The sequence below is a fragment of the Octopus bimaculoides genome, chromosome 12 (assembly GCF_046866305.1).
Source record: "Octopus bimaculoides isolate indiv1 chromosome 12, ASM4686630v1, whole genome shotgun sequence".
NCBI lineage: Eukaryota > Metazoa > Mollusca > Cephalopoda > Octopoda > Octopodidae > Octopus > Octopus bimaculoides.
In genome coordinates, this window is record NC_142939.1 from 37,577,999 (window position 1) to 37,591,595 (window position 13,597).

At 36.0% G+C, this 13,597-nt stretch overlaps 1 protein-coding gene across 14 annotated transcripts in view; it reads right to left on the minus strand.

Moving 5' to 3' along the window:
* LOC106869551 (IQ domain-containing protein H) overlaps positions 1–13,597 on the minus strand; it is a 637,089-nt gene that overhangs the window by 232,792 nt on the left and 390,700 nt on the right. For all 14 annotated transcript variants that reach the window (XM_089360920.1, XM_089360916.1, XM_052972131.2 and 11 more), the window contains one exon: positions 10,296–10,404. In XM_089360920.1, coding sequence (XP_089217046.1) covers positions 10,296–10,404 — 109 coding nt within the window. The remainder of the gene's footprint in view (positions 1–10,295; positions 10,405–13,597) is intronic.

Sequence of the window (13,597 nt, forward strand, 5' to 3'; positions counted from 1 at the left end):
CCTTAATATAAAAACTAAAATAGGGAAAAGATTCCTCTCTCTCCTAGACAAACACTTTCCAGCAACTCACAGATACGGAAAATATTTAATAGGTGTTCTGGGAAATTACTATATAGCTGCTGCCCCAACATGAAGAATATCATTATACAAGGTCAATACCATGAGCCTAACTGTTGCAACCTAGGATCCTGTTCAGTTGACCAATGATGTATAATTACATCTGCCATATATGAGGCAGAAGTTACTGAAATACTAAATAATAATACAACTGAGGAGAAGACCTATATTGGATTATGTGAAGGAGAATTTAAAAATTGTTATGCCAATCACATAGCCTCCTTCCATCATAAGGACAAAAGCAAAGCTACTAAGTTGGCAAGTCATGTATGGAGTTTGAAAGCTAATGAAACATCACATATGATTAAGTGGAAAATAATTGAGAAATCCACACCTCATGTTAATGGATGGATCAAATAAATGTAGGCTATGTTTAGCTGAAAGAGCTCAGATCCTTTTCAGATCTAAGATCCCTAATTCCACCTATACCTGATTAATTTGTTGATATCTTTCCAGCCTAATAATTTAAGGTCTAAGGAGGATAAATCTTTTACCATTTTTACTTTTTACATTTTAGTTTTTACTTTTTCGTTTTCTGTTTTTTTATCCTTCAGCATTTTCTATATGCTGCCTACTCAGCTTTTTCACATTTCTTCTCTTGTTCAATTTTTTTAGTTTGTTATATGTGGTTTGTGCCTGATGAATAAGTTTAAGATATTTCTCAACCTGTGAAAGTATTAGTAGCACTTAAAGACATATATTGTGCCCTTTAAATAAATTATATTTATCTCTCACAAGATGGAGTACTTTTTTGTTCATCTTTCTATCACAGAACAGTATATTATATATATGTAGTGGATCTTGCATGCATGAAGTGGATTCGATCCACTATAGCCAAATTTAAATTAACACTGCAACAGAACTTTTCCCACAGTGGAACAATGGTTTTTCTCTGACAGCAGTTTAATATTTTCCAGATGCCTTTAGCTAGACTGAAACAATGACTTCACCACTTGATTCTTCCTAACCTCTTCTACTCCACTAAAAGCTAGAATAGAGATAACAAGACCACCAACTAAAACTATTGTTCTCAATAATATATCTATCCTTCTTGATTGTTATAAAAGCAAGGAAACCCCAAGAAAAAGTTAGTTTAGTCACCAGTCTGTGACGACTCAACAAGTCTAGCTACATGGTGACGACTCAGAGAGAACGAAGTCTGGCTGACCACCTAGAACCTTGGCCAGAGGGAGAAAGAAGGTTACAACCAGTCAACTATGAGACACAACCTCCCTTTACTCTATAACTTTCACTAGCTCACTTTCTTTTCTCTGTAACATTACCATATCTCTGTCTATATAGTGCTACAAGATCGTGTACACACATATACAGGCCGAAATTAACTATCTTTACCTTGCATGCTTTATGAACCGTGTTATACTATTACGCTAACCTACCTGTCGTGGTATGGCATTTATTAAAGTAACGGTAAATAAATATTTATTTACAACTTCGATCACTGTTCATCGTTCATCTTACAATCATTACAACTGGTGAACCCGAACAAGAAAATTACTGCAATAGCAACCAATCTCAACCGTTACAATTGCTGACCCCATGAAAAACAAAGAATCACTGCCTTCTGAAGCTGCATTACCAACAAATTGGTGAACCCGTGTAAAGAAAATTGATATCTTCCGATGCTACATGCCACTGCATTTTTGCTGACTTCGAACGAAAGAACTACAGTCGCTGAAACCAAAGAAAAGTAATGACAACCTTCGTCATCACCAAGATGCACCTTCCATCGACCTGCTACAGGAAGCACTATACTGCAATGCAATCTATGATGCACTTCACAGCAATGCCACACTGCTGATGCACAAGGTATTTGCCGACCATGAAAGCCTATAAAGCACAACATTTTGACAGCTACATGCCCAGAAACTAACTGGAAGAAAATACGAAGCCTGCACATGCAAACTTTTCAGCACACACCCACTTTTCATCTCATCCCGACGTACAGGCCCTGCAATGGCTACGAACTTTTGCACGTACATCAGACTCTCACATAAACTTTCAACAACTCTTTTTCTTTGCATGCACATCTTCTTTGCACTTTCAGGAGTAGACTTTTCACAAAGGATGCTATTTTCAACTAAGTTTGTTATTTTTGCTTATTGTATTGTTCTGTTTGCACTGCACACTTTCATTTGTTGACGAGTTACACATTCCACGAAGCACATATTCCGCAATGCTCGTCCTGTGATGCACAAATTCTGCGACAACTCATTTCACTAAAACAGCTAAATTCATGTGCATATTTTTTTTTCAATGTCCTATATTATTATTCATATTTTGCATGTACTTTTTTTTCGTTCGCTTTGAAAATGTATTGTTGCATACACACCCGCATGCACCTTTCGTCAGTGCCTGGCCTTGCACATGCATCTGCACACATGGTTCATACACACACAAATGCTACCTCTGTCACATTCATGCACCACACATACCTTTCTCGTTTGTTTTCCATGCTCAATGCGCCCTTGTAGACACAACTCATTTCTGTAAGACTCTATGTCAGTCACGCATACATAGAGAAAGTTGTTTATCCCTTACAATGCGCCAGCATGCCATACTTTTATTCCTGCACAACGAGGCATATAATACCTCATGCACCTCCTGGCAGCCTCAGCCTTACTGCATTAATCACTGGCATATTCAACACTGCACACTGATTTGTAATCAATGTACTATTGCACTCATGCACTTGCATCTGTATTATGCATCTACGGCCTTGTTTTGCAACACGTTTGCATCACCTCGATTCCAATCCCGACTCAAAGCATGTCGGATGTTCACATGCTCTGCGCTCATGTTTAGACATAATTTCCTCTGTTAGACCTCTGTTTGGTCACGTAATTAACAGAGAAAATGATCTATCTCGCGCATCACTCCAGCATGCTTACACTATCGTCCTTGCTAACTCAGCACTTAACCACAGCAACAGCAACAGATGCATTTCACTTTGTAAAACCATTCCAGGTCATTTACCATGCATTTCTTTGTCTCCTTTGTTTGTTCATTTCCAGAACCTCACTGATGAGGAGAGTGATGTAGTGGATCTTACATGCATGAAGTGGATTCAATCCACTATAGCCAAATTTAAATTAACACTGCAACAGAACTTTTCCCACGGTGGAACAATGGTTTTTCTCTGACAGCAGTTTAATATTTTCCAGATGCCTTTAGTTAGGCCAAAACAATGTCTTCACCACTTGACCTTGACTCTTCCTGACCTCTTCTATTCCACTAAAAGTTAGAATAGAGATAACAAGACCACCAACTAAAACTATTGTTCTCAATAATATATCTATCCTTCTGGATTGTTATAAAAGAAAGGAAACCCCAAGAAAAAGTTAGTTTAGTCACCAGTCTGTGACGACTCAATGAGTCCAGTCACATGGTGACTGTGTTATACTATTACACTAACCTACCTGTCGTGGTATGGCATTTATTAAAGTAACGGTAAATAAATATTTCTTTGCAACTTCGATCACTGTTCATTGTTCATCTGACAATCGTTACAACTGGTGAACCCGAACAAGAAAATTACTGCAATAGCAACCAATCTCAACCGTTACATATATATATATATATATATATATATATATATATATATATATATATATGTATATGTAGTATTTTTTTAGACTAATGGGTATATGTCAATTAGTGTGTTGAGCAAAGTACATTCACAGTTTGGGCTACCTAGTGTCATCCATGGTTGAGGTATACTGCCACTGGATCTATATCAGGAATTCCATAGTGTTAGTTAAGATAATAATAATTGATGAAGGAAATGGAAGGCAAATTTGGTACAAGTTTTTGTTCAGTACAACAACTGCTTCAACTAATCCTGCAACTGTCCATTTTGGTTAGGATTTTGTACATCTAATTGTATTGCATCAATCTGCACAGTCTGCACCACATCAGGTACATGCATAAAGAAGGGGATGTCCTGCTAAACCTATTGACCTGTTTTAGGCAAGTTGTTTGTGCCTGCTGTATCATGTTTATGACTAGCTAACAGTTGTCTGTGGGTATATAACATAAAAATTTAAGTGATAAAATATAGGGAATACAACTTAAGAAAGAAAAATTAGATTTAGGTTAATGGGGAGGAGTGTGCACTCCCAGTCATAAGCACACTCCCGCAAACACACACACACACACACACACACACACACACTGTAAATTAAAGACACAGAATCATAGAAGAAAGAGAGTAAAACTGTCAAAAAATGCCTATATATGTGTCTATGCCCGATGAACATAGAATCCTGCGCCTTAATGTAATCTTTTTTTTTAACAGTTTTACTCTCCTTCTTCTATGGTTCTGTATCTTTAATTTATAGTGTGTGTGTGTGTAAGTGTCTGTACACTTGTGGTGAGTGTGTGTTCATGACTGGGAGTGTACACTCCTCTCCAGTAACCTAAATGTAATCTTTCTTTATTAGGCTATATTCCCAATATTTTATCACGTTAATTTTTAAATTATATACCCACAGACAACTGTTAGCTGGTCATAGACAAGATACAGCAGGCACAAACAACATGCGTAGGACAGGTCAGCATATCTCGCCCGACATCCCCTTCTTTATGCCTGTACTTGATGTGACACAAACTGCACAGATTGATACAACGCAATTAGATGCACAAAATCCTACTCATAACAGAGAGTTGCAGGATTAGTCGAAATGATCATCATACTGAATAAAGACTAGCACCAAATCTATCTTCTGTTTCCTTTGTTTTACTCTCTCTCTCTCTCTCTCTCTCTCTATATATATATATATATATATATATATATATATATATATATATATACACACACACACACACACACACACACACACACACACGACATATGATAGTTCATCCTCAAATTTGATCCAAACAACTACCAAAAATATAAATAAAAGAAGAAAGAGCAAAAGAAATAAAAAAGAAAACAGAAGTATATACCTAAAGTTATCATGTTCATCCATTGGTGATTAATGAAGACAAAAGCTTCAACTATACAGCACCTCAACAGAAGATACATCCATGCAAGGGACCAGTGACTCACAACTGCTCCCACCAATGTTACACCTTACATGCCTCAAGCCACAGAAGTAGTGGTATTTCATTATCACAATGTGTGATAACAACACAGCTGCCATAAAGGATCTGCCATTTATGACTTGAAAAAGATTTAGCCATCAGCAATCAATGAAGCCTATGACACACAAGGTGCACAGTCATGTGGAGTGGGGCAGAAAGTAATGACAGCTCCATATCCGTATATATATAAAAGCTGAGATGTGTGTGTGTGTATGTGTGTACGTGAATATAATTTATGCACGTTCACAAATTAGCACGCATGTCGCTCCAATTTTAGGAGGACATTCGTCATGACCCTATCTGCATTTTCGTCAGCTTTTTCAATCAGAGGCACCCGCACGATAAACTTTTACCAATTCTGAAGTTTGTTTACATGGCGAAGTCAAGTCTGTGCATACGCAAGTGAAGGAGAGAGAGAGAACGAAAGAGAGGGAGAGAGAGAGAGAGAAAGAGAAAGAGAGAAAGAGAGAAAGAAAGAAAGAAAGAAAGAAAGAAAGAAAGAAAGAAAGAAAGAAAGAAAGAAAGAAAGAAAGAAAGAAATAGTGATGTTTCATTGGCTTTCAAACTCCATACATGACTTGCCAACTTAGTAGCTTTGCTTTTGTCCTTATGATGGAAGGAGGCTATGTGATTGGCATAACAATTTTTAAATTCTCCTTCACATAATCCAATATAGGTCTTCTCCTCAGTTGTATTATTATTTAGTATTTCAGTAACTTCTGCCTCATATATGGCAGATGTAATTATACATCATTGGTCAACTGAACAGGATCCTAGGTTGCAACAGTTAGGCTCATGGTATTGACCTTGTATAATGATATTCTTCATTTTGGGGCAGCAGCTATATAGTAATTTCCCAGAACACCTATTAAATATTTTCCGTATCTGTGAGTTGCTGGAAAGTGTTTGTCTAGGAGAGAGAGGAATCTTTTCCCTATTTTAGTTTTTATATTAAGGGAAAAGGAGGAGCAAGCCAAATAATTTTCGTTGGCCTATTTGTAGATCTATTATTATTCCTCTTTGATCATGGCTTCCAGCTTGGCTTCGGTGTTGCAGGCAGAGTAGTTGGTCTCTTTCTCAGCTGTACCTCACATATAGAAATCCATGGGATTACAATCAGGTGAACTAGGAGGCCAGAAATTGGGGCTGCTGAAGTCATAGAAATTCTCCAACAACTACTCCACCTCATTGAAGGTTATGACAAAGAACTGAATCCTGCTGCCATATATATGGCCTTCCAGCAGCAACCCTTTCTAGCCAGGGATTGACCACAGTCTCCAGCAGCTTCACATGGCTGTCTGAATTGAGCCTAAGGCTCTGTTGAAAGATGTGGTGTATGTCGGGGCAACTTTGGTCCCCCATTGTAGGCCCTGGTGTTTGACAGTACATTAATATCATCAAATGAAAAGTAATTATATTGTAGAATGAAAAAAACTTTATTATTTAAGGCCATCAATTTCAGATGCAAAACCTGCTATTTCTATGGTCTATCAAAAAGTCACAAAAATAAAGCTATAAATGACACTTGTAATAACTCTAAATCTGAGTATATCAAAATACCATGTCTAGATGATCTGAAACTCTGACCTCTTATCGCAGGCCCTGCAAATGAAATACACAGGCTAAACAATTTTCTGGACATCTTACTAAAACCTTTCTTAAAACATATACAAAGTTTTATTTTAGATGATCTGGATTTACTTAATTACCAAACACAGTGAGTCAATGATAAAGATAAAAGTGGGAAAGGGAGACAGAAAGCAAAGAAAAATTTTCTAACCAAGATAGATTTTGTTTGCCAGCATCTAACAAAAGAAAAAAGAACGAAAAAGTGGAAGAGGGAGATAAAGCATATTACGAAAGAAAATGTAGGTAAGGGAGACAGAGTAAGTGTAAAATGTAAAATGCATTTTTTTTTCTAAAAAATGAGATATAGTTTAAAATATAAGATGCTTTTGAAAGACATTATATTCTATAATGAGATTATATATACTTTCTCACACAACAATTAAAATATATTTATTTTAAATCATTTATTTATTTTAAATCGTTCATCTTTCTCCCCCATCTCACTCTCACACACACGCACATGTACTATTTTGGGAGCGAAAGAGTTTTGTTTATATTTCACAACTATGAAACAAAAAGGTATGCAACAATTTGTCAGTCACCCACCTCCAATCCATTTTTCAGACCACAAAAAGGGTTTGGCAATTTTTCACATTAACACCCGCATGATTTCCACTAGGGTGTTACGGTTAGGGTTTTAGGGTCAGGGTTAGGGTTATAGGGTTAGGGTTAGGATTAGGGTTAGGGTTAAGGTTAGTGTTAGGGTTAGTGTTAGGGTTAGGATTAGGATTAGGGTTGGTGTTAGGGTTACGGTTTTAGGGTCAGGGTTAGGGTTAGGGTTTAGGGTTAGGGTTTAGGGTTAAGGTTAGAGTTAACCTAGAAGGGACAGGCCCCTTATTTTTTGGTTAAGGCTGTTGGTAAGTTTTCCGAAGTTACTCCAATCCAGATCCCCAATGCAAACCTTCAGATCAACCTTCTACTATGCAGATCTCTAATGCAACATTTAAAAAAACAGTCAATGAGTGGAAATAACCAATAAACTGATTCCTTATGGGATTTCCCAATCAAAATGCCAGCAAACCATTTTCAGCCAAACCAATTTCAACGGATTTCGGTCAAATCTGATGTCGATGTTACTTATTTTGGTTTGAAATAAAGCACTTGATCACTTAATAATCCTAGCTTAATCCCGGGCAGTGCCGGGCTATACTGCTAGTCTGTCTATATAAAAGGCATGATGTGTGTGTGTGTGTACATGAATGTAATTTATGCACATCCACAAATTAGCACGCACGTCGGTCAAATTTTACGAGGACATTTGTCACGACCCTAGCTTTATTTTCGTCAAATTATTTTCCCCCCAAGGAACCAGTGAAAAACATGGGAGAGAGCAGAAGTTACCAGAGCAAAAATCCTCACTCCTTCGCAAACGATCAGCTATTATTTTGTAAACAATGTTTCAAAACTGTTCATGTTTCGAAAAGAGAGATCTGACTCTCATATCTCTGCGGGAGAAGGTAGGCCTCTCTATTCCTTTTACAAAACTTACATCCGGGTGCTAAATTTGCCTCAATTGATGGTATTACTCAGGTAAGGGGTGATGGTGGGACAGAAGCAGGGGCAAGGGCGTTCAATAAACATGTATGCAATAGGTATATGTACGTATATGTTTGTGTGTGTGTGTTGCCCATATATATATATATTTAGTTGTGATCTGAACATGATCCCTTCTGACACAGAGGATGGGGGGGCCCTTTTGGGCATTCTATTTTCCTTGCTGGAAGGGTTCCCAACCTATGGGCAAAGGGGGGGTTACATGATGGGGGTGATGTTTTCAAAAGGGCTAGCATATGCAACCTGATCACCTCTACTGATCAAACTCCCAACCCATGCACTCCCGTCACGACACTGATTCTGTAGAACTCGGTTAGGTATGAAAACCAACTTTAAAGTATAAATATAGCAATGTTGTGTTTAGTTAAGTCCTATTTCGGGTGAAAAATCAATAAACTGATTCCTTATGGAGTTTTCCATTTATTCAGGATAAAAGAAATCAATAAATCGTTTCCTTATAGGACTTTCCACTAAAATTGGCTACACCCCATTTTCAACCATAGCTTTTACCAATTTTGATGTATTTTGTTCAAACCTGATGCCAGCATTACCTAGGACTCATGGGATCTTTCAATGCTTTAAGTGCTCCAAAAATGAAAAAAAAATAATAATCAATGAGTGGGAAAAAAAATTGATAAACCGATTCCTTATGGGATTTCCCAATCAAATTGTCTGCAACTCATTTTCAGCCAAAAGTTTACCAATTTCAACAGATTTCGCTCAAATTCGACATTGGTTTGAAATAAAGAGCTTGATTAGCTTAATCCTGAGCAAAGCCAGGCTATACTGCTAGTATATTATACTTTCTTCGCACCTGAAACTACAGAAGTGGCTGGATTTCATTGTTATAATGTACAGAACACCCCACTACTACTGCAAGATTAATTTTCCTATAGTTAGGAATCTGAGAATTATATGTAACAGTCTTACTCACCAGACACAAATGTTACACTTGTGCAAGGATTTCTTTAAAAGTGAGAAAAAGCTACACACAATTCAGACCCTCTTTTTCTGATACTATATGAATATTGGCAAGATGAGATCAAGACAAATACACCTGTATGAAAATGTAGGAGTTTGCTAAAGTAACAGAAGGGATCATCAGATATCACAATACCATCTAACTTGGTGTTTGTTCAGGTGAATATCAATTCCAGATGATTCCTCTGTTTCATAGGTTCTTAAATAGCAGTAGTGAAAATTTTCTGTAGACTCTCTTAAAGGAAATATTTGCCTATAATGGCATGGTTGTGCAGTTCATGTCATGCACATACATAAATGTCTATGTACAATGAGCAAGTTTCTTCTACCGATCATCTTTTAGTTTAGGTCAACTGAAATTTTGGGATTTTTTTCTATGATTTATTCAGAGGAGAAATGGAAGCACCTAACACATTCTTCAGGACTTCTAAAATTGATGAAGGACAGGGAAGAAATTATGCTCAGATAGGAAACCTAACTTGAATGCTTACAATAGAGCAAATTCTATTAAAACTACCCACTAAACACAGGAATGAGCCTTCTGACAAACTGACATTATTTCTATCTTACAAATTTCATTCACATTTTGGAAGATCTATGGCTATAGTAGAAGTTACCTGTCCAATACACTATGCCAAGGGATTGAACCCAAACCCACATAAGTGAAAAACAAACTTCTAACTAAACAATTATGTTTGCTGTTGAATTTAGTGTATGGAAACTGTGCAGAAGTTCACCATAAGCATGTGTATTTATTCGCACATATATAAATATGAATGGTTTGACCCATTTATATCTATTTACATGTGGCTGACTTTATCATCTCTGAGTTAATAAAATATCTGAAACTAATAAAATAATATACTGAATGCAATGAAAGGACAACAAAATGAAGTGATACAACTCACAGGTACTTTGACAATATCTTCTATGGTTTTAGGATTGATTAACATATTTATAAGATCCTTGACTTCAGGTTTTCTTTCAGTTCCAACTCTATTGACGAAATCTTTTAATCTAAAGAAAATAAAGAAATATGTGAGTTAAAGAATCTACACAACTATGTGAAATATTAATAATTTGTAGCTTAACCCATTACCTCCCATAATTCTATTAGCTGGAATTTTTTTTATGAAACTTTGATTTCTAGCATAAAACAGCCTTAGAAACATGCTGGAATGATCAAAATAACATTTCAAAATAACATTTTAAATAAAAATAAGTGAGATATTGGGTGAAAAATTAGCAAACCTCATTTGAATATCAGAGAAATACACCTAGTGGATATAGCAAAAAGGTTAGATATGTGTAAATATTGACAGATAATTACGAAATTTGTAATTTTTAAGTGGTCTCATATGAGATCACTGGTAGGTAATGGGTTAACCATCTATACAAGTAGTCAAAGAGAGAGACAGACAGAGACAGAGAAAGAGAAAGAGAAAGAGACACAGACAGACAGACAGACAGACAGACAGACAGACAGACAGGCAGGCAGGCAAGCAGGCAGGCAGGCAGGCAGGCAGGCTGAGACAAAGCCAGAGAAAGAAAGAGAGAGAGAGTTACCATACAATTATTAGACCTCATAGAAATAAAATTCACATTAATATACTTTTTACCATCGTTGAAATCAAAATGTTTCAGTTTTAAATTTTCAGATTAAATGCTCATAACAAAGATATGATGACATCTAAATAACTGTTTTACTATTTGATTTTCTTCCTTTCTACTGTAGACTTGTTCAAGAGGGGCAAATCAATGCTTGCTAATGACTTGTAACTCATAAAACAATATTTAAATTCATTCACAAAAGTAGATATCTAAATGTTTGAATTGAGCTATTGATAATAAGATCATAATTTTCAAACTATTGATCGCTTTGTCAGAGAAGGAAAAAATGTTTGATATTTACAACTACATTATAATTTGATGAGTTTGATCACCATTTGTCATCAAATGTGTTATTGCTGGATGTGTACACAGTACTAGAATGCTCACATCATAGTACCAACTGCATCAATTGCTCGTGACAAATTTCTCACAAGCGATAATCAACAAATTACTGCATACATCATTCCCAATGCATTGTGAGATTTTCAAACACAAACCCCTAGTTATCACAAGTAGACTGGACCTAGAAACAGAATGTCTTGTTTATATCTATTGAAAAATCAGCGTACTTTGCATTAAGTTGTGGATAGAAGTTTATTGATATGTTTTGTGTTACTCAATTACAGACCTCACATCTCTAAATATATCAAGATTTTAAAAACTTAATACATATAGTCAAAAAGATATTTGTGTTACAATTTTGCAGAGTGAAATGCAAGATGACACCTGAAAAAACAGTCCATGCATGCTTGAAATGAAATGAAATGCTGCTGATGAAGTTAGAAGAGAAAAAGAGCAGAGAAGTTTCAGGTAAGAATTTAATTCCAATTGTATAGTTTCAGATTCAATCCCATAACAAATCCCTCACTTTAAAAAGAAGTAAGGGTTAATAACAGGAAGGGGCATCTGGGTGTAAAAACAGTGCCTCACTAATATACATTTAATGCATGCTAACACAGAAAAATGGACATAAAAACAAACGAATAAAAGTGTATATGGACATGAGTGTGTGTGTGTGTGTGTGTGTGTGTGTGTGTGTGTGTGTGTGTGTGTGTGAACGTATGCTTGCATGCATGCATTCATAACAGAAAATAAGTCAGAATACAGATGTATCTCTTCTTTGATTAAAATTTATATACAAAGATATAAAAATGCACCTGCACCCCCTAGAATTTTCAGGGGGTGCAAGATCAAAATTTGCACCCCCTACATAATCTTACCAGTTGCCAAAAAAAAGTGTCTAAAATCTATTGGTATAAATTCCCTAAGTTCAATTTCATTTCAAAACAAAGAAAAAAATAAATATATAAATAAATAAAAGTGATGAAGCTAGCATAAAATTCCCTAGGGAGTTTAGGACCACTAACTTCTGAAGGCAAGTAGCATCAAAATACAAAAAAGTAAGTGACAATAACAACAGTAGCAGCAACAATAACAACAACAAAAACAGCATGTATGGTTAATTTTGAATATATAGCATTACTTGAATTATTGAAGACAGCTCTCACCCAGTTTGTGTCTGTCAATATTTCTCTCCAACTCTTAGTACCACTCCCAAGTTCTTTGTAATTGGTGTTGCTAAAGACTTAAAACACAGTTGAAAATATTTGACCGTTTGACCCCAGTGTAAAAATAAAACCCCTTCAAAATTCTTTCAATACAAAACGACCATTCAATATTCCATACCATTATTTGCTTGACCACTGCCTGGGTAAGTACCTTTTTTTTCGTATCTTAAAGACGTAGTTTAGGCAGAATGCCTTATATATTGACGACTTTCATTTTTTTAATCTTGCCTTAATTCTGTCATATTATTAATCAAAAGTCATCCTGCCTATATATAAAATAGTATCTGCGTCATATCTGTTTCCGATACTGTCCTGCTTTTTCATTTTATATAGAAAACGTTGATTTAATTAGTTTGATAAGTGCCTCTGCACGAAACTCTCGAACCTTCAGTCACTATGTAACTTTCTCCGATCAATAAATCTATACTTATTGAGACTGGCTCAACATAAGTTCTATTTTTCATGTTTGAACCACTACGCCTCTGATGAGAACCCAATAATGTTCGGAAATCGATTAAAGTTGTTCATCTTTTTTTTCAATCTACGGAGAAATGGCTAAATTTGCCCTCTTTATAAATATACGATATATATATAAATATAAATAGACCTCGATAATTGGCTTGGGATTCTCCCCAATGACTTTACAAACGTCACTTGGGGTCCCAATTCGCCGTGAAACCATTTATATTTACCAACTTCTCTACTTGTAGAGTAAGCTCTCCTCCGGTTATATAGTTTTACCATATATTATCACATATGCATATGTGTGTGTGTGTGTGTGTGTGTGTGTGTGTGTGTGTGTGTGTGTGTGTGTAGAGAGAGAGGTAGGTAGGTACATATGTAAGCACACACACACGCACGCATATACATACGAATGTATGTATTTGTGTGTCTGTATGTCACCCCACCATCGCCTGATAACTAATGTTGATACGATTATGCCCCTGTAACTTGGCAGTTCGAAAAAAGAGGTGATAGAATTAATATGAGGCTTCCAAAGAATAATTCCTGGCGTTGATTTCTTCAAATAA